Genomic DNA, 22,399 nt, shown 5'->3' with positions numbered 1-22,399 from the left:
CACAGCATTATAGGATCATGCACAGCACGCTAGGAAGAGAAGGTAGCGTGCAAGGGTTATGCACAGCATTCTGGGGTCATACACAGTGTGCTAGAATCACACACATGTTAGGGTCACACGCATCACACAAGGGTCACATACGCACTTCACAGAGACATACTGGACGGCTGAAATACAAAGAGATGACAGGTTTACTTTTTGTTTTGCTGAAATGGTTTTATTCCACAGTCAGTGTCCTGCACTTCTCACAACATCTAGAAAGCAGCGGGCCAGGCTGGTCCTCACACAGTGGAGGTGGCACAGTAACACAGTTCGAATTGCAAGGAATCATTTAGAAAATAGTGCCTTCAGCAAGACCAAACAAATTCTCCATTTCTCTGACACCCATGGAGACGGTGTCACAAAACTGACCTACTTTTTATATAGAATATTTACCAGTGAAAAATATATTCTCAAATAAATAATGATCTAAAATAAATATATGTCAAAAAATGCATAAATAAAGTCATTTGAAATGGTACCAGCTGCAATGTGCTCTCTCAGGGAGATTTCCCAGAGTCCTTTGCTCCATCCCTCACGGCAGACCCTTCAGTCGAATTTCTCCGTGAAAAACTCCACTCCACTTTCCTGGGCTAAAGGAAGGGAATGAGGACAGAGTCCATGGGTCCTTCTCTTCCTCCTCTTCCCATGTGAGTGAATCCTGGCCTTAAGGGGGATCCGCAGCATTCATGTGTCACCAGCCAACATGGAACGAAGGTCAGAATGTCCCACGCATTACCCCTATCACTGCCCGCTACTGCCATCAGATGATCTACAAAAATGAAGGAATGTTCCAGAAGAGTCTCAAGAATTCCAGTGCTGCTGGCGATACTTCAACCAGGACCCAGAACCTCACTGTACAACTGTGGCACCCGATCTGGGTCCACAGGCCGCGGCAGAAAGTGTGTGAAGCGCTGGTGCCGTCTGGATCTGGCGCCGTCCCGCGACGTACCGTCTTTGTTCAAAGCCACAAAGTAGTGAGGACCCTTGTCTCCATGTTTGTAGATATTGGAGGAGTACGTGTTGTACCAGTTCTCCTCAAACTGCTCCCTGAAGACACACTCAGCGGTAAGTTTTTCCTGCAAAGAAAAAAAAAACCAAAATTACACGCGTTACACAGACGGGCAATTTGGCGCCACCTATTGATTCCACAATGATCACCAATTTGTAACCTAAAATATGTCATTTTCTGTGGATGCTATCAGAACTTCTCAGAAATTCCTGAAATTATTAATGACGTGCTGAGTGTATTCCATGTTTACTTTACTTACGGATCCGTAGAGGTCTCCCCGCTCGTTCATGGCCAAGTATAAGCCGCTGTCCACCCCGCGCATGCTCACCATGCCCACGGCCAGACTGATGAACTCCAGGATACCTGTCGGCAAACGCACACTATTGCATCAACTGCGCATTATATTAAACAGAACTAACGAACAAATCAAATGAGAAACAGATGAGAAATATGGGGTCAAGTAAAAAATTTTAGTTCAAGCTTTTATGTTATTGCTTAAAGCTTTGCGGATTAGAGCCACACAGCCGGCTGTTGCGCGCACCGTATTAAAACTTTTTCATAATATCTGTCGTTGTTCACCGTGTTATTTTCGGGATCTTATTTTTTAAAACTCTAAAAGCCGGCGTAAATACAGCACGATATGTATTTCGTGTGGGGTAACAGTAGTTAGTTCAACTTCGGGCTCACATTGTGTACCACCGACCAATGCAAATAACGAAATAACGAATACCAGCACTGATACGTAAATAATTAAGTCATAAAAAAACACCAGTTATAGCCTAGATCTAATCCGTGTGCTCACCGAATCGGCTGTGGTCTTTTCTCGTCCCCTGCACGGTACCATCGGGAAGAATTTCCAGATGAAAACCAGTTCTGCAGTAGAGCTGCCTCCGCCGGAGGATGCCTTTCAGGTGCATGAGGTCTGCGGGGGCACTCCTGGACAGCCTCTCCGCCGGGACCAGCTGATGGCTTAACAGGGACGCGCTTCCCGTGGCCGGCGTCATCGCGAAATGGGACCCCTGGGCGAAGCCATCTAGGCCGGGGAAGAAGCTCCCCACTTCGGCTACGGCAGCCATGGCAAACGGGGAAAGTTGCAGCAAGTGAAGTCTCGGAGGTCGTCAAAAGGCGTCGTGACGGATGAGAGCCGCTTCCTAGCGCATGCCAACTCTCCGTGGAGCCGGTATCCCCCTGCTGCAGTCCCGCGGGATGTCCCGGCCAGTGAGATGCACAGCTCAGATTCTGCTCCCGTTTATATACATCGCATATGTAAATATGCTCTTGACATATGCTAATGACTCTCTTTATAGATTCCCCTTTTGAAACCGTACTCCTTGATCCTTGATGCGCTCGCGGCTTTGATGTTAATTTTTCACCTGGATCACACAGTCCATCGCATAGGTGGATTAGCGAAAGCGAAGCAGCCGATACACGTATAAAAGTCAAAGAGTTTCCAGAACATGGATGTTAAGGGTCGGGGTTTCGGTACCCCGTTGCGGTGCTGGTTAGGGAACTTGTTGGGGACAGGTTGCTGCAGCCCGCGTGGACCGTGCTACTGGCTGAGAGCCTCTCGTACGTGCGGCAGGTGGAAGAGGCGAGAGGAGCCGGGGGGCGGCGCTGCGGTACGCGGACATACCTCAGAGGACGGGTATGTCTGAAACTGCCACCATCAGATCCGATTCCAAACTGCTCGTCTTAGTCGCTGACACTGCACTTTGGTGCAGTAAACCTTGACGGGAGAAGACGAAACGCACTACCACCATGTGAAGGAAAATCCTACAATAATACCTAATCAAGAAGCCAAATCGCTGCACAAGCCAGTACCCAGCAATGCACATTCTTAATATCTACATAAGGTATAATACAGAAAACGTGCCTCAATACAACAGTCCAACAGCATCAATATGCCGGATCAAACTATGGACAATAACAGAAATTTCCCCTTTTAGCCTAACTTCATAAGCAGGTGTGATTCGTGTGACGCTTTTCTGTCATAACGCTGTTATGTGGTACACTCAAAAACAACCATCATAAACGTATCACACCACATCTGTGCAAACGCTGTCACTTCAACGTCAAACGCGCCCTGATCCCTCGTTGCTTTGAACATCATGTTCTTAATTGTGGTGTAAAAATCAAAGAGCCCGCGATCAAAGTAGAGAAACTCGGGCCAATACCAGCTATGCCTGCTCAAGGCAAGATGACTTATTACCTGCACAAAGGAGACGGACCTCCGGCTTGGGCGCTCAGAGCCGCCGTTTCCCGTAAATCCGCCAAGTTACATATAGTCAAAGCAAAGAATAGATTTTCATAGTCGGTGACTGGAAACCGCAGCACCGGGACCTCCTCGTGAACGGAGAAAGAGCGGCGTTTCTGGGACCATTGATTTTATCAAAGCAGACGAGCAACCGGTGCCTCTGAAGGCGATCGACTAACAGCAAATAACCCAAAGTACCACATCCTTGCCCTGGTAATTCATCAAACGGACGGTCTCTGCGGACTGTGGCCCTCCCTCCCTCCCCGCTACCCCTGGGCTCATTAGTATTTATGATTTCCCAAAATGCTTTAAAACAAGATCAATTTGGCCATTAATCCATATGAAGATTGATGTTCGACAATGAAGGCGTCAATTAGATGCCAAGTTCTGTGATGAAAGTGCTCTGATGTATCGTTAATTTGTGCACATTTTTTGTTCTTTGGATTCTTCTGAACATTAACATAACATCTTTTCTTTTAACAAAAGGGTCATGAACGAAGAAGCTTTTCCGCCGTGGCCCTCGGACACCAGCCTACCGGTCCCTTGACTGACCCGTCGCCGGAGGAAAGGCTGAGGCAGCGTAACCCAACTAATTAAAAACCATCGATCTAAACCCGATGGCTTGTTTTGTCAACGCACCAACCTTTAGGGGACGTTGAAATGATTATACGGCTTGGTTCGAAGTGGTTTATGATTAAGCAATTTCAAGAAGGCGGTTTCTCAAGAACACCATGCCAAATAAAAAAAAATCCTATTTTCCTCTCACAGACTGAACAACGATTAACCAAAGAGAAAGATGTGCAAAGCAGCGACACACAGCCGCTTAATAATTTGCAAACCTCTGCGACGACTTTTTCGTTTTTTTTTTTTTTAGGTGTCATTGCGGCTGAGAAACACTAAGAGCGGGTTAACCATATGCAATTTATAAAGTCGTATTAAGCGGGTGGTAGTGATTGCTTTGAAATTTAAAAACACGCAGCGCGGTCAGTCCCAAACCATGACACCGTTCATCACCATTGGTTCACATGCGGCAGGGAAAACCCCATGTCTCGCGATGTGCGGGGACAAGGAGCCTGTGCACAGCCATAAACGGCGATGACAACCATGGCTGCGCTGCGCAGGCTGCTGTGGGCAGTGAGCGGTTCCCCGCACCTTCGCTTCGTTTCCACGAGGCCCGGCGATCGCTTCGCGGCCAGCAGCCGGAGGCGCGTCGTGGCCGGGATATGCCTGGCTGCCGGGGGCGCCTTGGCGTATTACTGCTGCGAGCAGATGCATGAACAGCGGCGTCGATCGAGGCTGATGTATGGCATGGCCGGCCGAGCCCTGCTGCCTTCTCTCCCCGCGGTGGTCGCCAAAGAGAAGGTAACGCGAACGCCGCGTTTTACTCAATTTTATTATTATTATTATTATTATTATTATTGTTTTTTGCCGCGAAATTTATAACCTTTAATCATAAAACACATTGTAACATTTCCGGAAGCGTTTGGATACCACAAATATTTTGTTTTGTTTCTGGGTACCATGGAAACGATTGTCTGTTTCAATTGTTGCTTTATAGCTGAATATCTGGAATATCTGTAAGGGGTGTATGCAACTGAAGCACCAAGTTCTGCGACTTTTAGTTGATTTATTAATATGGTGTTTTATGAAGCGTTATACTGGTCCCCGGGAAACACGGTGCCCGCCTTCTATTATCCTCCCGTATCTGTACCGTCCCAATGACAGGCGCTCTCCGCGGCGGACAGGTGCTGAAGCAGTCCCCTGCATCCCGCTCTATCGGGACACACCTTTTCCGATCAGATGCACAGAAGTGAACGTATGCATTCTTCACTTTTTATACAAAATAAAGATCTTTGAATATATGAGCGCTCCGACACTTGGTCTGCTTTTATTGCCACGAAAGCGGCGGGCAGAAACTCAGTGGCGTTCGCGTCTCTGTTTCCGGTCCGGCCAGAAGCGCAAAGCGCCGAGCCCGTTGCTCGTAAAACGAGTCAGATGCCTGAAGCCTCACAGCTTCGGGAAATCCGCCGCTGCGGAGCCTTTCATTCATTCCACGTCGACAGATGCTCTCCTGTCACACGTTCAGGATCTTTTCGAGGATTTTGCGTTTAATTATAAGCGTCAAATAAAGCCGATATCGTGTCTAAATGGCGTATTACACAGTTAGAGTACTCCGCCTGTTTTCTGGGTCTGACGCTGGAAAATGTTGATATCCGCCCCGCCTTCTCCTCAGGCGGGAGTCCATAGGCTCATTAGCAGCGACATAAATCTAAAGGAGCAACTTCGTATTGTCTGGAGTTTGTTTTTATGTTCTACTTCAGACACTACTGTTCTGGATTGAATCCAGATTTGACGTGTAGCCTATATAGCAATTATATTCATATAGTGTTTTTTCAGATCACGTGGTAGTGATGTTAATGGAAAAGGCAGTGTCATGCAGTGCGAGCTGGCCGCCCAAAAGAGAGCATAGAGGGAGCTTTGACCGTCAGCCACGGACGTGGGGTGTGGTTGTGCTTGGTTATGTTTTCAGAACGATTTCAGGAATAGGCCTATCCACCGACATACTTGTACGTAATACAGGAGGTGACGCTTAACATTTAACCTCAGTGGTTTTCTTTTTAGCTGCAATTTCACGTGCCTTGATTTAGCACAATAATGGCACAACACTTATCATTTAACTTCCCAGTTTTTTTTTCTTAAAACATTTAAAGAGTTTCGAAATTCCTCAGTGTTACACATATTTTCAGCTGGCTGACCTCTTTTTTTTACGACCATCTGTAAATAAACCCAGAAAATCCGGTGTACTCCTCCACGATGTCGGCACGTCGTGTTTGAAGTACAGGGGACGGGTTATTTATAGACTGGGCGAAGCGGAGCAACGTTCGAAAATGAACAAATAGTCGCTGGTATTTAAAGCGATAGTGCGCTGCACGATCACGCGTTACTCAGCGATGTTATCAGGGTAATGTTCTAGAAGGAATATAGGGCGGTTTTGAGTTTTCTTAAAGCTGTCACTAAATCGGGTCTTTTCTTAAAGTTCTTGCTCCTTTATTGTTGCATATTTTTGCGGTGCTATTTTGCACCTTTTTTTAAAGGGGTCGTTTAAGACTGTGGTGGGTGTGATGCATACCCTCCCCAGAGAGATTCTGTGTGGCCAAACCGTAGTTTACAACTTCAAGCTGCAAGCTTGCACATCTTGTTCATCATTTTAGACGAGCCGAACCAGAAAGCTCCCCCCTTAGACGCCTTAACGAAAACAGGTGCGGCTTCAGTGAGGTACCGTCCCTCTGCCGCCGCACCCCCCTCGCAGCCCTATTAGATCCTCATTAATTGGCCACACCTGAGCATGATTGAGCTGAGTAGCCCACATGCGGATGCCCGCAGGAGCAGAGGGGCGTGGCCTAGCTGACCGCTTGCCACAGAACTCCCGTAAAACTCTGGGAAACACTTCATCTCATTTTCCACCTTTGCCTGCTCGTAATGTCACGTTGTAGTAAATGTGGCCAGCCTGAAGATTGCTGAAGCTTTTTCGGTCTACTCTTGTCATGAGGGATAGACCTGTGATATTTAGGTCAGAATTATTCCGCTTTGACTGCTGCGCCACCTGTAGGCCACTTGGTGAATTGCTGAATGGTTGCTTTGGGCCACAGATGAGGCAAGGGAATGTCTGAGTGAGTGTATCTGTTTGGGACCGGGGGGTGCCCAGCATGAGGTATGGTGCAGCCCCCCCAGGACCCTTGGCCCCTGCTCACTCCATCCAAAGATGTCAGCTCGATGACTTACAGTCTTCAAATCGATTTGTATGATCGTTTATGGTTTACCACAAGCTATAAAAATCCATTCTGCTTGAAACAGCTTTTTTTCACTAGCTAGTAATTTCATTTTCTACAAATTATTTTAGAACAGATCGCTATATTCTGCAGTCTACCCACCAAACTAGCACCCAACAGCCCGCGGACTGAGAGCTAACCTTCCCGGTGATCACTCTCATGGATGGGGGTGTCAGTGTCGCGAGCAGATTTATTTCAGACCCCTAAACCTATATAATACATCGTTCCTTGTTTTTAGCATACGTGTTAATTCCTTCCATTAAAAAAAAACAAGCGAAATATTGAAAAAAAAAGACATTTTACAACAGTAATTAATGTTTCCATGGCGAACAGCAGTAACCTTAACATTAATAAATGTGAAATGCATTGGAATTTAGGCTTTTCCCCTTCAGCTGGAAGATAGTTTTCTGTACATCTTTGTCAACCTCAGCATGTTTTTGGACTGTGGGGGGAAACCAGAGGAAACCCCACGACGACATGGGGAGAACATGCAAACTCCACACACATGTGACCCAGGCGGAGACTCGAACCCGGGTCCCAGAGGTGTGAGGCAACAGTGCTAACCACTGCACCACCATGCCACCCACAACACAGATACAGACACAGATAATTTTGTTGGTTGAACAGATAGGGATAATGACAGTGCTGTGCACCTCGCCTTTAAGTTGTTAATAACGCACCTTCTAAGCACATAAAAAACAATTATTGCCTTTTTATGCTTTAAAAATGTTTACATTCGAATGGAAGCTTTGTGTAATGATGGGTGAAATGGTGAGGAGGTGGGACCATAATGAACTGTCAATCACGTTCTTCCCCGTCTTCCCATTGGTCGGTTTCCTCTCGCATCAGGCACAGAGCTTGTGAGTCAGTTGGCTCTGTTTTCCCATCACCGGCTCGGAGGTTAACGCCGGAAAACCCTATTGTTTCTCCCCAGGCCGGAACGATCGAGCTGGACGACACAGACGTGTACATGTCCTCCCACGAGCAGCGGTTCCGCTTGTTCAGCTCCGTGGAGTACGAGGGACAGCTGTACATGACCCCGCAGAACTTCATCGAGTCCGTCACCATGAGCGAGCCCAAGAGTGAGCATCAGAAGCAGGGCGCTTTGATCCGCTGGGCACTGTCTGTGCCGCTAGAGTTCCTGGCATGTTTCTCAGTGCTGAACTGCCTTTAGCACGCCCAGCGTGTGCTGTGGTGAGCTTCTCCCTTGTACTTTAATACCGCAGCAAGCTCACAATTCTGTTTTCCACGCCGCCGGGCAGCAGCTATTCAGAGAAGACATGTTACCCCCAGCTATTGGGATCATTAACACTACTAATTAACATATGTTATAACTGCAACCTGCACTTTACATATTTTTTGTCTTTATATAATTTTCATACATTTCTATTTGACTTATTTTGTGAGCTTGCGCTCTGTCTTCATGCCGGAGTGGCCTGCAGGCTGCTGCAATGTTGATTTGTCATTAAAGATGCAAAATGTTTTCTTCATGCCTCAGAGTCCAGGCCTATTTGCATGATTTGCATGCTTTTCCTAAGCGATCTAAGTGACTCTGAGGGCTGAATCGCCTGTGTGGCTTCTGCTGGTGGACAGACAGTCCTGCTGGATTGGTGAACATGTTACCGAAGGCCCACAAGTGACTGATCGGGTAGAATTTTGGGGACAGTTTCAGAGTTATGAGATATGAGCTCCGTGTGGCCAGTAAGGTCGTAATAATGGGAACAGTCTTGGAAACTGATCAGATTTTTTGCTTGGAACAGAAGGGATCTGGGAGATTTTTAGGTTCCTTAATCATGTGTGCCGATCGCAGGAGGCCGTGAGAAACAGTGAGGGTTCCCTCTCCACGTCGCTGGGAAGGGGTGGTCTTGATTTTTGCCCTTGCAGACTCTCCCCCCCCTTGTGAGGCAGGCACTGTAAGTACGGGCTAATGAGCGCAGTGCTTAGACGGCTGGTAAATGTCCGTGGGCTGCAGGTGGTCCTTCGTTAGGGATGAACAGGCGGCTCATACTGCAGACTTTTTCACTTCACTATTTATGATGGTGTTTATGTCACTTTCTGGCCACCTGCCCGGGAATGCCGATGACGTCCGGGCGGCGTGCATTATGGGATAGCTCACTGTGCTGGAGGGAACAGCTCTGCTTCATTCGTCCTGAATGGCACCAATGGATCTTGTATATCTTACATATTAAGCCCCCATTTCTGCTGTTTGGGTGGGTGATCAGGTTCTGTATTGTTGTGCGGGGGGATCAGGATAGATGCAGGATAGACTGCATTCTTCTCTGAAATCATCAGCAAGCAGTTATCTGTAGCTGACTCCTGTGATATGTAGCAGACATGTACCCAAGCAGTGTGCAGATGCTGGCGGATGGTGACAGACTCACATGTCCTTGTGTCTGTCCCCGTATCTGTCACGGTGTCTCTCTCCTTGTTAGTCTATGTGTCTGTCCCTGTATCTGTTACGGTGTCTCTCTCCTTGTCAGTCTATGTGTCTGTCCCCGTATCTGTCACGGTGTCTCTCTCCTTGTTAGTCTATGTGTCTGTCCCCGTATCTGTCACGGTGTCTCTCTCCTTGTCAGTCTATGTGTCTGTCCCCGTATCTGTCACGGTGTCTCTCTCCTTGTTAGTCTATGTGTCTGTCCCCGTATCTGTCACGGTGTCTCTCTCCTTGTCAGTCTATGTGTCTGTCCCAGTATCTGTCACGGTTTCTCTCTAATTGTCAGTCTATGTGTCTGTCCCTGTATCTGTCACGGTGTCTCTCTCCTTGTTAGTCTATGTGTCTGTCCCCGTATCTGTCACGGTGTCTCTCTCCTTGTCAGTCTATGTGTCTGTCCCAGTATCTGTCACGGTGTCTCTCTAATTGTCAGTCTATGTGTCTGTCCCCGTATCTGTCATGGTGTCTATCTCCTTGTCAGTCTATGTGTCTGTCCCAGTATCTGTCACGGTGTCTCTCTAATTGTCAGTCTATGTGTCTGTCCCTGTATCTGTCACGGTGTCTCTCTAATTGTCAGTCTATGTGTCTGTCCCCGTATCTGTCACGGTGTCTCTCTAATTGTCAGTCTATGTGTCTGTCCCCGTATCTGTCATGGTGTCTATCTCCTTTTTAGTCTATGTGTCTGTCCCCGTATCTGTCACGGTGTCTCTCTCCTTGTCAGTCTATGTGTCTGTCCCAGTATCTGTCACGGTGTCTCTCTAATTGTCAGTCTATGTGTCTGTCCCCGTATCTGTCACGGTGTCTATCTCTTTGTTAGTCTATGTGTCTGTCCCCGTATCTGTCACGGTGTCTCTCTCCTTGTCAGTCTATGTGTCTGTCCCCATATCTGTCACGGTGTCTCTCTCCTTGTCAGTCTATGTGTCTGTCCCCGTATCTGTCACGGTGTCTATCTCCTTGTTAGTCTATGTGTCTGTCCCCGTATCTGTCACGGTGTCTCTCTCCTTGTCAGTCTATGTGTCTGTCCCCGTATCTGTCACGGTGTCTCTCTCCTTGTCAGTCTATGTGTCTGTCCCCGTATCTGTCACGGTGTCTCTCTCCTTGTCAGTCTATGTGTCTGTCCCCGTATCTGTCACAGTGTCTCTCTCCTTGTTAGTCTATGTGTCTGTCCCCGTATCTGTCACGGTGTCTCTCTCCTTGTAGTGATGTGTGTGTGATGTGTCTGCAGGGAAAGCGAGTCTCATATTTCCATGCCATCCGCTAGGTCCCGGAAGGTGGTAGAACAGCACAGCACCTCCATAGTCACATTCAGGAGTCATTCCTGTGGCGCGTTGATGATTTAATCATCCTTATGTGTGTTTCACATTTAAACTTCCATGTAATTTACGGGCCCAGCCTGCTCCATTTGAGCCGGGCCCCAGGATGAGGGCGCTAATGTGAATGGATAGTGATTCTTGCTAATTCATCTTTCTTCATTCATAGCAGGTCTCAGAAATAGCAAATGCAAGCATAACCCTAGGTGCTCACGGTCGCTGTTTCTGTTCTTATTTTCAGGCAGGAAGCCATGGAGGTCCCTCACCAAGCAGGTCTGGTCACACTGACATTCCTTGCACTTACTCTCCTGGCAAAAAGCCCAGTCATACATGACTTGAGCATCAGATGAGCTCACTTCCTCTCTCTGATAACGGAGGGGAGTTACTGTGGTTTGTTTGTCTTTCTGGGGTTTTTTTTGCACTCTCATTCACTCTGCTTCACGTTCCCCAAAGGAGCTGGAGAAGATCCTGTCTGAGACGCCTCCCGTCTGGAAGGGGACATCGAAACTTTTCCGGAACCTCCGTGAACGGGGTGAGGATTTTTTTGAGTTCCTAGGTGTTCCTGTCACATATCCCCATGAGTCCCATGTCTGCTTAGAGCCTGAGCTCAGAGATGAAGCTGATTATATTTACAGGCCAATGGGAGTCAAGCTTCCCGCCTTCCCGTGGTTGAACATTGTTGTTCTGTACCAGCACCCTCCTGTCCTCAGATCAGTGACACTATTCTGCTGGATACTTAATTCCCACAGATTAATGACATCGTTACTTATCTCCAGAGCACCTTTTCAAAAAAGCAGCTTTTAAAAAAAATGTACCACATGAGACTTCATTTGATTGATTCATCGGTTGATAGAGATTTAGGAGGAAACAGAATGCCAGTAATTAGAATGATTATATTGCAAGATATATTTACACAAAATAGTACTCATATAAACAGTATCGGTGTACCTTATACTGGGGATGTAAATCTGATAACAGTAAATGCTTTTTGTGTTTCTTTGTAAGTGGGAGGAATGTTCAGGAACCGGAAATCCCTTTGGTACAGGAAGGATTCAGCCCTCATACTGAGTGTCCCCCAGTGCCTTCGCTGTGGGGTTCACTCCTACATGGAAAGCTCACCCAGACACACATCTCCTTTATCCAGACCTCTCTTTCTAGCTGAAAGATGTGGGCATTTTTGCCGTTAATCAGGGCATTAAATGGTGAATCACCGCATATAAAAAATCGTAACAGGACTCATAAATGTACAAAGCAGTTTAGAAAATTAAGTACCTCCGCAGGGGGTCAGGAGAATTTTTATAAACACCCTGAGTGGATCCACCCAGCTGGACCTCAGAGTGTTTGGGTTTGCGGCCACTGGCGATTGGGGGGTGGGGGGGGGGGGGGGGGGGGGGTGGAGTCCTACTCTCACTGGGAGCAGTAGATGGGTCGCCATTAATGTAAACTTTTTAGGAGTGGGGGCTGGTGCAATAGGGGACCCATATAAACGCTGTGTGTTCCTTTTGTAGGTATCATCGCCTACACAGAGTACCTCTTCCTGCTCTGCATTCTGACCAGTAAGTATGTTTAGTATTAGTTTGGGGGGGGGGCCTTAACAGAGTTTTCCTTTGTGACCTCATGGGCTCCAAGAGGTAACCACAGAGGGGGTCAAGAGGGCTAAGCTAATGTAGCAGCGTTGTAGGGCTAAGTTAATGGAGAGACACTGTAGGGCTGAGCTAATTGAGAGACGCTGTAGGGCTAAGCTAATGGAGAGATACTTTAGGGCTACGCTAATGTATCAGCGTTGTAGGGCTAAGCTACTGGAGAGACACTGTAGGGCTAAGCTAATAAAGTGGTGCAGTAGGGCTAAGCTAAAGGAGAGACGTTGTACAGCTGAGCTAATGGAGAGACGCTGTAGGGCTGAGCTAATGGAGAGACGCTGTAGGGCTGAGCTAATGGAGAGACGCTGTAGGGCTGAGCTAATGGAGAGACGCTGTAGGGCTGAGCTAATGGAGAGACGCTGTAGGGCTGAGCTAATGGAGAGACGCTGTAGGGCTGAGCTAATAGAACAGCACTCTAGGGCTGAGCTAATAAAGCTGCGGTGATGGGTTAAGCAGATAGAGTTGCGTTGTAGGGCTAAGCTAATAGAGTTGTGTTGTAGGGCTAAGCTAATAGAGTTGTGTTGTAGGGCTAAGCTAAAGGAGAGACGCTGTACAGCTGAGCTAATGGAGAGACACTATAGGGCTGAGCTAATGGAGAGACACTATAGAGCTGAGCTAATGGAGAGACGCTGTACAGCTCAGCTAATGGAGAGACACTGTACAGCTGAGCTAATGGAGAGACGCTGTAGGGTTGAGCTAATAGAACGGCACTCTGGGGCTGAGCTAATAGAGCTGTGGTGATGATTTAAGCAGATAGAGTTGCGTTGTAGGGCTGAGCTAATGGAGAGACGCTGTATGGCTGAGCTAATGGAGAGACGCTGTATGGCTGAGCTAATGGAGAGATGCTGTATGGCTGAGCTAATGGAGAGACGCTGTATGGCTGAGCTAATGGAGAGACACTGTATGGCTGAGCTAATGGAGAGACGCTGTATGGCTGAGCTAATGGAGAGACACTATAGGGCTGAGCTAATGGAGAGACACTATAGAGCTGAGCTAATGGAGAGACGCTGTACAGCTCAGCTAATGGAGAGACACTGTACAGCTGAGCTAATGGAGAGACGCTGTAGGGTTGAGCTAATAGAACGGCACTCTGGGGCTGAGCTAATAGAGCTGTGGTGATGATTTAAGCAGATAGAGTTGCGTTGTAGGGCTGAGCTAATGGAGAGACGCTGTATGGCTGAGCTAATGGAGAGACGCTGTATGGCTGAGCTAATGGAGAGATGCTGTATGGCTGAGCTAATGGAGAGACGCTGTATGGCTGAGCTAATGGAGAGACACTGTATGGCTGAGCTAATGGAGAGACGCTGTATGGCTGAGCTAATGGAGAGACGCTGTAGGGCTGAGCTAATGGAGAGACGCTGTAGGGCTAAGCTAATATAGTGGCGCTGTAGCGCTGAGCTAATAGAGCTGCTGTGATTGGTTAAGCAGATAGAGTTGCGTTGTAGGGCTAAGCTAATGAGCAGCACTGTAGGGCTAAGCTAATAGAGTTGTGTTGTAGGGCTACGCTAATGAGGGTCAAGCTTTATGCCAGTGGAAAAGCGCCATAACTTTAACCGAATTTGATAGTTAAGAAGTGTCAGTATAGAGTGTAAAGCTAAGTTCAGGGACCAGACGATGTCTTTCTAACCACTGTTTACTGTCCCACTTCTCATTCTCCACCATCCCATCTTACTCATGTCTGCTGCCACTGATGACAAACAGCCTTCCTGATTCCCTTTTTATGTTTATGGAACGTTCCAGAGCCGCATGCGGGCTTCAAAATCGCGTTCAACATGTTCGACGCAGATGGCAATCAGATGGTGGACAAACGGGAGTTTCTGGTGGTGGGTATGACCTCCTGGGCAGAGGGGGGGCGCTGATGATCAGGGTGCTTGGTATTCGGCCAACCCTTTGCTCTGTGCCTCTCTGCAGCTGCAGGAAATATTCCGGAAGAAGAACGAGAAGGGAAGGAAGGGGGACGCGGAGAAGTCAGCCCAGCTGGTAAGGAGGCAGCAGACCAATGGCCCTGACGTCACCTCGTGAGAGGAGCAAAGGCCAGGCGCTGCGGGTTCGAGGGAAACCCTGTACCTGCCATTATGGGTTGGGGATTATCTAGCATGACAGAACAGCTGTTATCCCTGCACATTGTTCTTGAAATGCAGGGAGTTTAAATAGCAGTATATCAATATAACTGAAATATTCCAACCCTTGATGTCCTGTAACTCACTGTGGTGATGCTGTGATTGTGGTATCTTGTCTACACAATGTTTTTCTGACACCTTCTCCCCGTCACAAATGCGCCCGCCGTCATGAACACGTCTACTCGCTGTCACAAACGCGCTCGCTGTCATGAACGTGATCTAACCTCCTGTCTTCTCTTCTTCTTCCTCTCTTACCGCATGCTGCTCTGCCTCCCCTTGTGTGTAGACTTTGCAACTGTATGGATATCAGGTTGCACCTGTGAACAGCGTATGTATCTACTGACCAGTCAGCACCGTGTGTGTGTGGGGCGTGGGGGGGGGGGGGGGGCATAAGGGGGGATGGGGAGAGCTGTGCGTGTATGTGTATGTCCTGTAGTATGTGTGTCTGTCTGTCTCTCTGTGTCTATGACTTTCTGTTTCTGTATGCCGGTCTGTCTGCGTAGCTCATATTCGGGGATTAAAGCCCCCCCCCCATCCCAACCACAGTAGCAGTGGAGTCTGGGAAAATCTCCTCACTCGTAAATGTCAGCCCCCCTGCCCACAGCCCACAGGAGAGTCACAGAACTTTCTTTTCTTCTCATATTTAGTTGTTCCTCGTATCACCGGTGACTTGCAATCTCACCCTTTTACTTTAGTTGGGTGGGTTCAGGCATCCGATGGCACTGTGGCGATGGCACTGCGCCCGTAGTTACCACGCCCCCTCCAGAGCCGCATCCCGACAACCTCAGGGTTCCTCCCCAAGGCGAGGAGGTCGGTGCCCCTCAGCCAGGCAGACTGCCGGCTCCCAGGGAGCCCTCGGGGAGGCTCAGGCTCAGGAATGGGCAGGCCCCTCCTCCCCCCCATGGAAGGATTCTCCTCAGCTGCCTTCTGCTGTGTGGACTTTCAGATCTCTGTGGGGCGTAGGGGGCTATTGTCTGTGTGGGCTCTGCTGTTGGTCCGTGACAACTGATGGTGAGCCGCTTACGTTGGTCTGAAGCACAGCCTCTCGTCGGCTCTGTCCCGCCCGCTAACCGGTTTGCTTCCGAACCTCACGCAGGTTCTTCAGAAAGACCCCCAGGAGTTTGTCCCCCGGAGCTACTGGGATGTTCTGAGGCACTGCACCAGTCAGGCCTTGTTTTCAGACCTCGCAGAGGTATCCCTCCCCCCACCCCCTGTCCCCATCACCTTCACCCCTCTTACGAGACAGTAACCCGCTTCCATGAAGCTTCCTTCATAGCTGTGACAGCGTCCTGCGCCGGATTCTTCCGGAAACGTGCCTATCAGCTGTTACTCTTTCGTAAGGGTGCATCACCCCTTCATTTTTACCTGCCTCCCATTTTACCTTTGTCTCTTTTCCCCATCCAGACGCCTGTCTTACTCAACCAGCATCATTTTTAATTTGTTTTCATGCCGTAATCCGTCGTTTCCCGTCTCCTAAGGTCCATCTTACCTATCCCCCAATCGCCGCCCTTCTGTCTGTCTGCCCATGTGACTCGACTGTCTCGCTGTCGCTGTGTGTTGTGACCGTAGGCGCTCAGATCAAACACGCAGATGCCTAGACTCACGTGAACATGCCGTTAAGTAATGAGCGGGCCAGCATGACTGAGGAGAGATTACTCACAGTTAACAGCTTCTCTTTCACTTCTCCTTGCGTAATGCGGGCTACACTGAGGCTTACTCAGCCCAGGAAAGGCTTTCGTCACATTAGTAATCGCCTCCAAGATCAAAGCTGTCTGACAGCCGGCGTGAATGATACTGGCTTGGCCTTCATCACCACGAAGGCATCGAGGCTTCCAGGAATCCGATGTCAGCGCACCTGTGCTGTTAGCGCTCGGAATGAGAGCAGAAATGTGTGTTTTCACTGCCCGGAACCTTCCGTGTGCGAGGTAGGGAAAGGCGTGAGCGGTGCCTGAGCCACGCGTGACGAGAGCTGTGAGTGCGCTGAGGCCCTGTGTGGTGGAGTGCGTGTTCCCTAATGCCGCCCGGAACAATGGGATCTCTCTTTTTTTATTTGAACCCCACCTGCGCCGGTAGGATTTTAGACTGGAGGTATAGAGGCAGCATGATCACAGGAAGCTTGTTTGCATCCAGCCCGTGGAAAAGGACTGTGTTTGGCCGGCGTCTTTCTGCATGACGGCCGGGGGCATGTGAACCCATACAGGGAAAGTGTCTCCCGACCTGTCCCTCTGCAGAGCTCGTCCCGCCTAGTCTCTGAGTAACGGGGGCGGGACTAATCGCCGGACCTCAAGCCTGTGTCTTGTTTTCAAACACCTGACTGATTCCGTAACAGCTGGAGCACAAACAGCAAATTATGAATGAACTACAGCTTGAAAAAAAACGTCCTAAAAACGGTTAGCGTTTTGCAGTCAGGCTTGGTCCGGCGACGCCGCGTCCCCCGGGGGTGTTGTTGTTATTCTATAGAAAATTCCAGAATCTGCTGCCAGGCAATATTTCGCCTTGGATGTGCGGCGCTGCATGTCAGGTTAGTGTCCATGCGCTTGTCGCTGTGTGTGTGGCGCCCCCTGCTGTCTTTATCTGTGTGTGCGCATGCATCCAGCCACCCATTGCTGCCGCACGCTGCGATTGACCCATTCCGCTCTTCAGGAAAGCCTAGCGTTTACCCTTGTCCCCCCCCCACAGCGTGCTGACGAAGGCATGATGGTAGATACCACACTGCTGGTGCACTTCTTTGGGAAGAAGGGGAAGGCGGAGCTGACATTCGATGACTTTTACAGGTGAGCCGTCCGCATGAGTGGTATAAATGCTCCTCAGTCAGATTGCCGGCCATGGCAATCGTTCTAACTGGGTGACCAAGGCCAGTAAGATAGCAGCTCATCCAAGAACCCGCTGCTTCCCCGAAGGACCTGCATGGCCTCCTGGTGAGGGTTAGCAGAAGACACCGCCAGTGCCGGTCGTGGTGCTGCCACTGGGGGCAGTGCCAGCGATAGTGCCAGTGCCAGTGATAGTACCAGTGCTGGTGGTAGTGCCAGTGCCAGTGGCCCGTCTCCTTGACTATGACACCCATCACCTCACCCCCCCCCCCCCCATGTAGGTTCATGGACAATCTGCAGACCGAGGTGCTGGAGATCGAGTTCCTCACCTACTCTAAAGGGATGACCACCATCAGTGAGGAAGACTTTGCTCGCATTCTGCTGCGCTACACCACCGTGGACAACATCAGCAGCTACCTGGAGAACGTCCGACAAAGCATCCCTGATGAGAAGGTATGCAGCCCCCTCTCCCCCCATGGGCTGGACCGCGATTAAAAAAATGGACAGGTGCACACATACACACCCCTGACTTTACCACCCAGATTTTGCCGGCCTGCGAACCCTTTAGCTGCCTGGGAAAATGCTGGCATGCTGGATGGCCAGCGCAGGCCTGCCAGCGCAGGGCTGCCAGCGCAGGCCTGCCAGCACCCCGTCTGCTTTTCGGGTTCTGCCTCCCGGTTCACTGTTCCTGTTAATCCTTCCCAGGATAAATGAGCCTGACATTATTTTTTTCCGTGGCCTTTTGAGCATCGCCATGCCTCTCGGCTCCATTCCCAGATGGCATATCTCAGTGAGGAACATCTCCCCGCAATGTGTGCTATCCACGGGCATCATTCTCCACTGTGTCTGACAGAATATGTAGCCTTGATGGGTCACGCACTCCAATGTGCTTCAACACGCACCGTTGAGTTTCCATCTGAGAGCCCATTCAGTGAACGTCATCGTTAATTCGGGGTCTCAGTCAACCCCTGCAGTCCGAACTGTTTCCGTGGGCCCTGTATATGATGGGGGGGGGGGATTGGTAATCTAAAAGGCTGTCACCCTGCTGATGATTTTCCATGCTGGGGACAAGAGGACGGATTTGTCACTATTGGAATCTATACCTGGATCTACAGCAGGACTTCTCATTGCCTCTCTCTCCCATGGGAGGTGAAGCTGAGGTGTCATTTATCACTGTGAGTTATCAATAGCGAGAGCCTTGTCAGCTGAATTAGCAGTGACCCCTGCTGGGGGGGGGGGGTTAACGGCGATCGCGCTCCGGGACAGTGTGGCTGTCGGGTACAGCGGGATCAGTCCCGTCACTTAAATTTGGGCGGTTTTTTGGGTAGTTAAATGATTTGCTGTTTTACTGTGGCCATTTAGGGAATCACTTTCGAGGAGTTCAGGTCCTTCTTCCAGTTCCTCAACAACCTGGAGGACTTCGCCATTGCCATGCAAATGTACAACTTTGCAAGTCGCTCCATCGGACAAGGTTTGCTTCCCTGAGCCATTCAGAGAGACTTTAGGGTACAACAGACACAGGGCTGTGAACTAAGCATCTGTCACATGGACTGTGCCACTGATCACTGGGGGGGGGGGCACAGGTTTAGGAGCATACCAATAAATATCTAGGGGGAGATCTCAGAGGGCCTTTTTTCTGAACATGGGCAGTGAGACGCAGACAGCCAGAGTGAGAACCATGTGATCCCCTGCAGATGAGTTCGGCCGCGCCGTCTACGTGGCGACCGGCTTGAAGCTGTCACGTCACCTGGTGAACACCATCTTCAAGATCTTCGACGTGGACCACGATGACCAGCTCAGCTACAAGGAGTTCATCGGCATCATGAAAGATCGGCTCCACCGGGGGACTCGGGTGAGACAGAGGAGACCACTCTGCTGTCAGGCCTTTGCCATTTCCCATGATGCCGCATGGGTTAATATGAAGTGCAGCTAGAATTATTAGGAAGTGAACAGTGCCTGGGAACCCTCACCTGGAATGTGTTTCTGCCATCTAGTGGTAGATGTAGGTGTTGCCATAGCTTACACATTTTCTGCCGTATTTCATTTCTGGTTTATAAGGGCAATTTTGTAAAAACGATGGTACATGTTTCTAACCCACACTGGCCTCTGGGTCTGAAGCCTAACAGGAGTAACAGTGTTGTTGGAAGCCCATCAGATGCTAACACACTATATTAACTTCACATCTTCCTGTCTTTTCTCTGTGTAACCTGGCACCGTGCTTGATCACCCTGCTTCACCGCATCTGACGGCTTCACCCCCCACCACCCCCACCCTGCCCTCCCCCCTGCTGTGCCCCAAAATTCCACTCTCTAACACCAGGAGTACAAAACTGTAGAGAAGTTCACTTCGTTCAGAGCCTGTTTGAAGAAGGAGCTGTCCAACAGATAAGTATGTCGTCACCCTGCCTTATCGCCCTCCGGTGGGCAGGCTGCAAACGCGCGCTCACACGGGGCCTTCCCCCTCCCCTCTTTGGCCAGAGGACCTACTGGCTGTGCCACGCCCCCAACATATTTCTAAGCCTGTAAACCTATGGTTATAATGTGGCTTCCTGTACGGCTGCCACCAGGAGTAAAACTATCTCGGGTTTATAAAGTATTTTAGCCAAAAGAGTCAATGCCAGTTAACATGAACTGTCAAGATTCATCACAATTGTATAATATTATACAAAATATTCGTTTTAGGCCATTTTAAGTGTCTCTGTTTGTATGATTGTGTGTAATTATAGACAAATGACTCTCCATCACGACTATGGTCGTGATTATTGACAGCTGATTACTCTGCACGTTCAGGGCAGGTCAAAGGTCAAACGAGGTATACACTATATGCATACGCGTCTCCGTGGTGATGGTCCCTATCCACCCCTGACCCCTGTCTCTCGACCTCCTCCAGGTGAGCGGGATGTCCTTCTTCACTTGTGTCCACGTCCAGACTGGAAAACATCTCAGGCAGCTGTGGAGAAGGTTCAAGGAGAAGGCGTGAGGGGGAAGGAGGAGGGGTGAGGTGGGATGGCGCCATCTGCTGGTGTGGACACAGAGCACCAGCTTCCTAACCTCTGCCACCCCATACACAGCTCTGCCAATGCTCAACATTATCCTGAAACAGCATATCCTGGGGGAGCTGAGAATGAAGGCATTTCTGGATGTTACCACCTATTTAAGGAATCCGACTCTCTGTGCACCGCAGTGATTATAATCCACCAAAGATTCAGTCCCTCATAAATATTCATAAGCACCGTCCAACTTGGGAAATCTCACTGCTACACAAGAGAGCACTAAGCGTAACCTGCCAGCCACATCTCACACTCGCCATTTTACAGCTTTCCCCTTTCCTGACACGTCCTTATACCGATAAATATGGAAACCTTAGCTTTTTCGTGAAACAAACATAAAAATATTAATCTGCAATGAACAGGTGGGTGCAGATACAGTGGGATACCACAGCAGAATTATGGTAGTTCCAGTCACCCTTATAAAAGAATTTTGAATTTGGTTCAGTTATTTATCTATCATGTAGTTGAAGGGATGTCAATTTATTATGTGGCATCTATACTGCCTCTAGTGGAGGGGTGTGGAAGCGTTATTTGTCAGTATGATAACAGCAATATGGTTTAATTTATGTTTAATTTATTCAGTCTCTTTAAATAACACGACTTTGGATTTCGTCTTAGGGATCACAGGGAATAGTGACTGAAATCTGAAATAGGTGCAGAATCTTGGTAAATTTATTTGAAACTTTTCATGTCACTGAACATTTGCCTTAAAACTGCTGCCTGCATGTCTTATGATCATAGTGTGTTATAACAGAATATCCTCAATCTATATTTATTCTTGCATTTTATTTTGCTTGACTTGTTGCTTGCAGTGCCTTTTTAAGGTGCAGAATGATCCAGAAATGTTGGATGTAATTGTTGAAGTATTTACAAAAGCAATAAGCTCAATCTTAAGGACAGGTAGGGGAAGACCCAAACAGTCCCCCAGGTCCCCCCTGTCTGCAGCAGCACTATGAAGTGTGTGTGTGTGTGTGTGGGGGGCTGCTTTGGAATGAACTGCCTGGCCAATCAAACGCTTGCCCTGAGTTTAATGTTAGAGAATATTCCCAATTCTAAGTACAGTATATATTTTATTAAAACAAGACAGGCAAAATCAACACTAGATGACCCCAGTCACCTCTAACAATGTTAATGACAATGATAACATAATTATTATATTTTATGCTATATTATGTTTCTGTATTCTGTTACAGTGTCGCTTGCTGTGTACTCTTCACTGCCTAAACGCATGACCCAGCCGTATCTGAAGTACTGTACCTTACTTTCTGTAATACAAATTTCAATCGTATTTATCTGTATGAGCAAGCTGGTGGGCAATACTTTTCTTGTGGCAAAACATTATAATTTATAATCTCTTCAAATAACACAGAAACGTTTTTTTTCTTGCTTTGCTTTCATTCTATCAGTGGATTTGGCGTCTTTACCCAATGTCTGGTGGACCTCCCATTTAAAACTGCATGAAAATGTCCTAGGAAGGAGATCGGCTATAAGGAGAATGCCGCTGGGGGTGTGGGGTCTTAAATGACCCACTGGGCTGACGCCACCTGGTTCACCAGATAACTTGTATTTACACATGTGCGTCTGCTTGCATGTCCAAAAAGTTGGGTTCCAGCCTGGTACGTGCATGATGTTTAGTTTCCCCTGAATACTGACCTGACGGGCAGCATGCCACCCTTAATCCCAACAAGAGTGCGTCTTTACACAACACAACAACTAGGGGTATAGAGCCGGAGATTAAACGCTTCTCCCCACATCCGTGTGAGCGCATGAATAAATCAACGTGAAACCAATCGGCAGTCTCGCTGTCTTATTTGTTCTCTAATATACCTGCTGCGATTCTGAGCTGTAAAACCTAGTTTGTCCTCCGATAATTCATGCTGAGCAGGATACTACCAGATTTATGA

At 48.6% G+C, this 22,399-nt stretch overlaps 2 protein-coding genes across 8 annotated transcripts; one reads left to right on the top strand and one right to left on the bottom strand.

The window, feature by feature from the left end:
- Positions 1 to 222: 222 nt before the first annotated feature.
- fgf20a (fibroblast growth factor 20a) lies at positions 223 to 3,451 on the bottom strand. Of its 2 annotated transcripts, XM_048995882.1 has the most exons (4): positions 2,685 to 3,451; positions 1,854 to 2,424; positions 1,311 to 1,414; positions 223 to 1,118 (listed from the first exon to the last, which is right to left on the bottom strand). In XM_048995882.1, the coding sequence occupies exons 2-4, from the start codon at positions 2,125 to 2,127 to the stop codon at positions 873 to 875; spliced, it is 624 nt and encodes a 207-aa protein (XP_048851839.1). In that variant the 5' UTR covers positions 2,128 to 2,424; positions 2,685 to 3,451; the 3' UTR covers positions 223 to 872. The 2 variants fall into 2 exon arrangements, with proteins under 2 accessions (XP_048851839.1, XP_048851838.1); XM_048995881.1 differs by having other exon boundaries at positions 1,854 to 3,451.
- Positions 3,452 to 4,355: 904 nt separating this feature from the next.
- micu3a (mitochondrial calcium uptake family, member 3a) lies at positions 4,356 to 22,285 on the top strand. Of its 6 annotated transcripts, XM_048995859.1 has the most exons (15): positions 4,357 to 4,667; positions 8,070 to 8,217; positions 11,118 to 11,149; positions 11,330 to 11,408; positions 12,385 to 12,432; positions 14,257 to 14,339; positions 14,428 to 14,496; positions 14,923 to 14,964; positions 15,733 to 15,828; positions 17,316 to 17,410; positions 17,728 to 17,899; positions 18,809 to 18,917; positions 19,141 to 19,298; positions 19,766 to 19,834; positions 20,336 to 22,285. In XM_048995859.1, the coding sequence occupies exons 1-14, from the start codon at positions 4,401 to 4,403 to the stop codon at positions 19,832 to 19,834; spliced, it is 1,467 nt and encodes a 488-aa protein (XP_048851816.1). In that variant the 5' UTR covers positions 4,357 to 4,400; the 3' UTR covers positions 20,336 to 22,285. The 6 variants fall into 6 exon arrangements, with proteins under 6 accessions (XP_048851815.1, XP_048851817.1, XP_048851816.1 ...); XM_048995858.1 differs by lacking the exon at positions 19,766 to 19,834 and having other exon boundaries at positions 4,356 to 4,667; XM_048995861.1 differs by lacking the exon at positions 14,923 to 14,964 and having other exon boundaries at positions 4,358 to 4,667.
- The last annotated feature ends 114 nt before the right edge of the window (positions 22,286 to 22,399 follow it).

Source organism: Brienomyrus brachyistius, chromosome 25 (genome assembly GCF_023856365.1).
Source record: "Brienomyrus brachyistius isolate T26 chromosome 25, BBRACH_0.4, whole genome shotgun sequence".
NCBI classification, from domain to species: Eukaryota; Metazoa; Chordata; class Actinopteri; order Osteoglossiformes; family Mormyridae; genus Brienomyrus; species Brienomyrus brachyistius.
Note: the sequence above shows the minus strand (reverse complement) of the source record. Positions and strands in the feature narration are given on the sequence as shown.

Excerpts from the sequence above, each read along its gene's own strand:
- fgf20a (XM_048995881.1), bottom strand. The coding sequence starts at position 2,127 with ATGGCTGCCGTAGCCGAAGTGGGGAGCTTCTTCCCCGGCCTAGATGGC. Across the intron at positions 1,415-1,853 it reads AAAAGACCACAGCCGATTCG|GTATCCTGGAGTTCATCAGT; the intron begins GTGAGCACACGG and ends GTTTGCCGACAG. Across the intron at positions 1,119-1,310 it reads GGGGAGACCTCTACGGATCC|GAAAAACTTACCGCTGAGTG; the intron begins GTAAGTAAAGTA and ends TTTTCTTTGCAG.
- micu3a (XM_048995858.1), top strand. The coding sequence starts at position 4,401 with ATGACAACCATGGCTGCGCTGCGCAGGCTGCTGTGGGCAGTGAGCGGT. Across the intron at positions 14,497-14,922 it reads CGGAGAAGTCAGCCCAGCTG|ACTTTGCAACTGTATGGATA; the intron begins GTAAGGAGGCAG and ends CCTTGTGTGTAG. Across the intron at positions 17,900-18,808 it reads AAAGCATCCCTGATGAGAAG|GGAATCACTTTCGAGGAGTT; the intron begins GTATGCAGCCCC and ends GTGGCCATTTAG.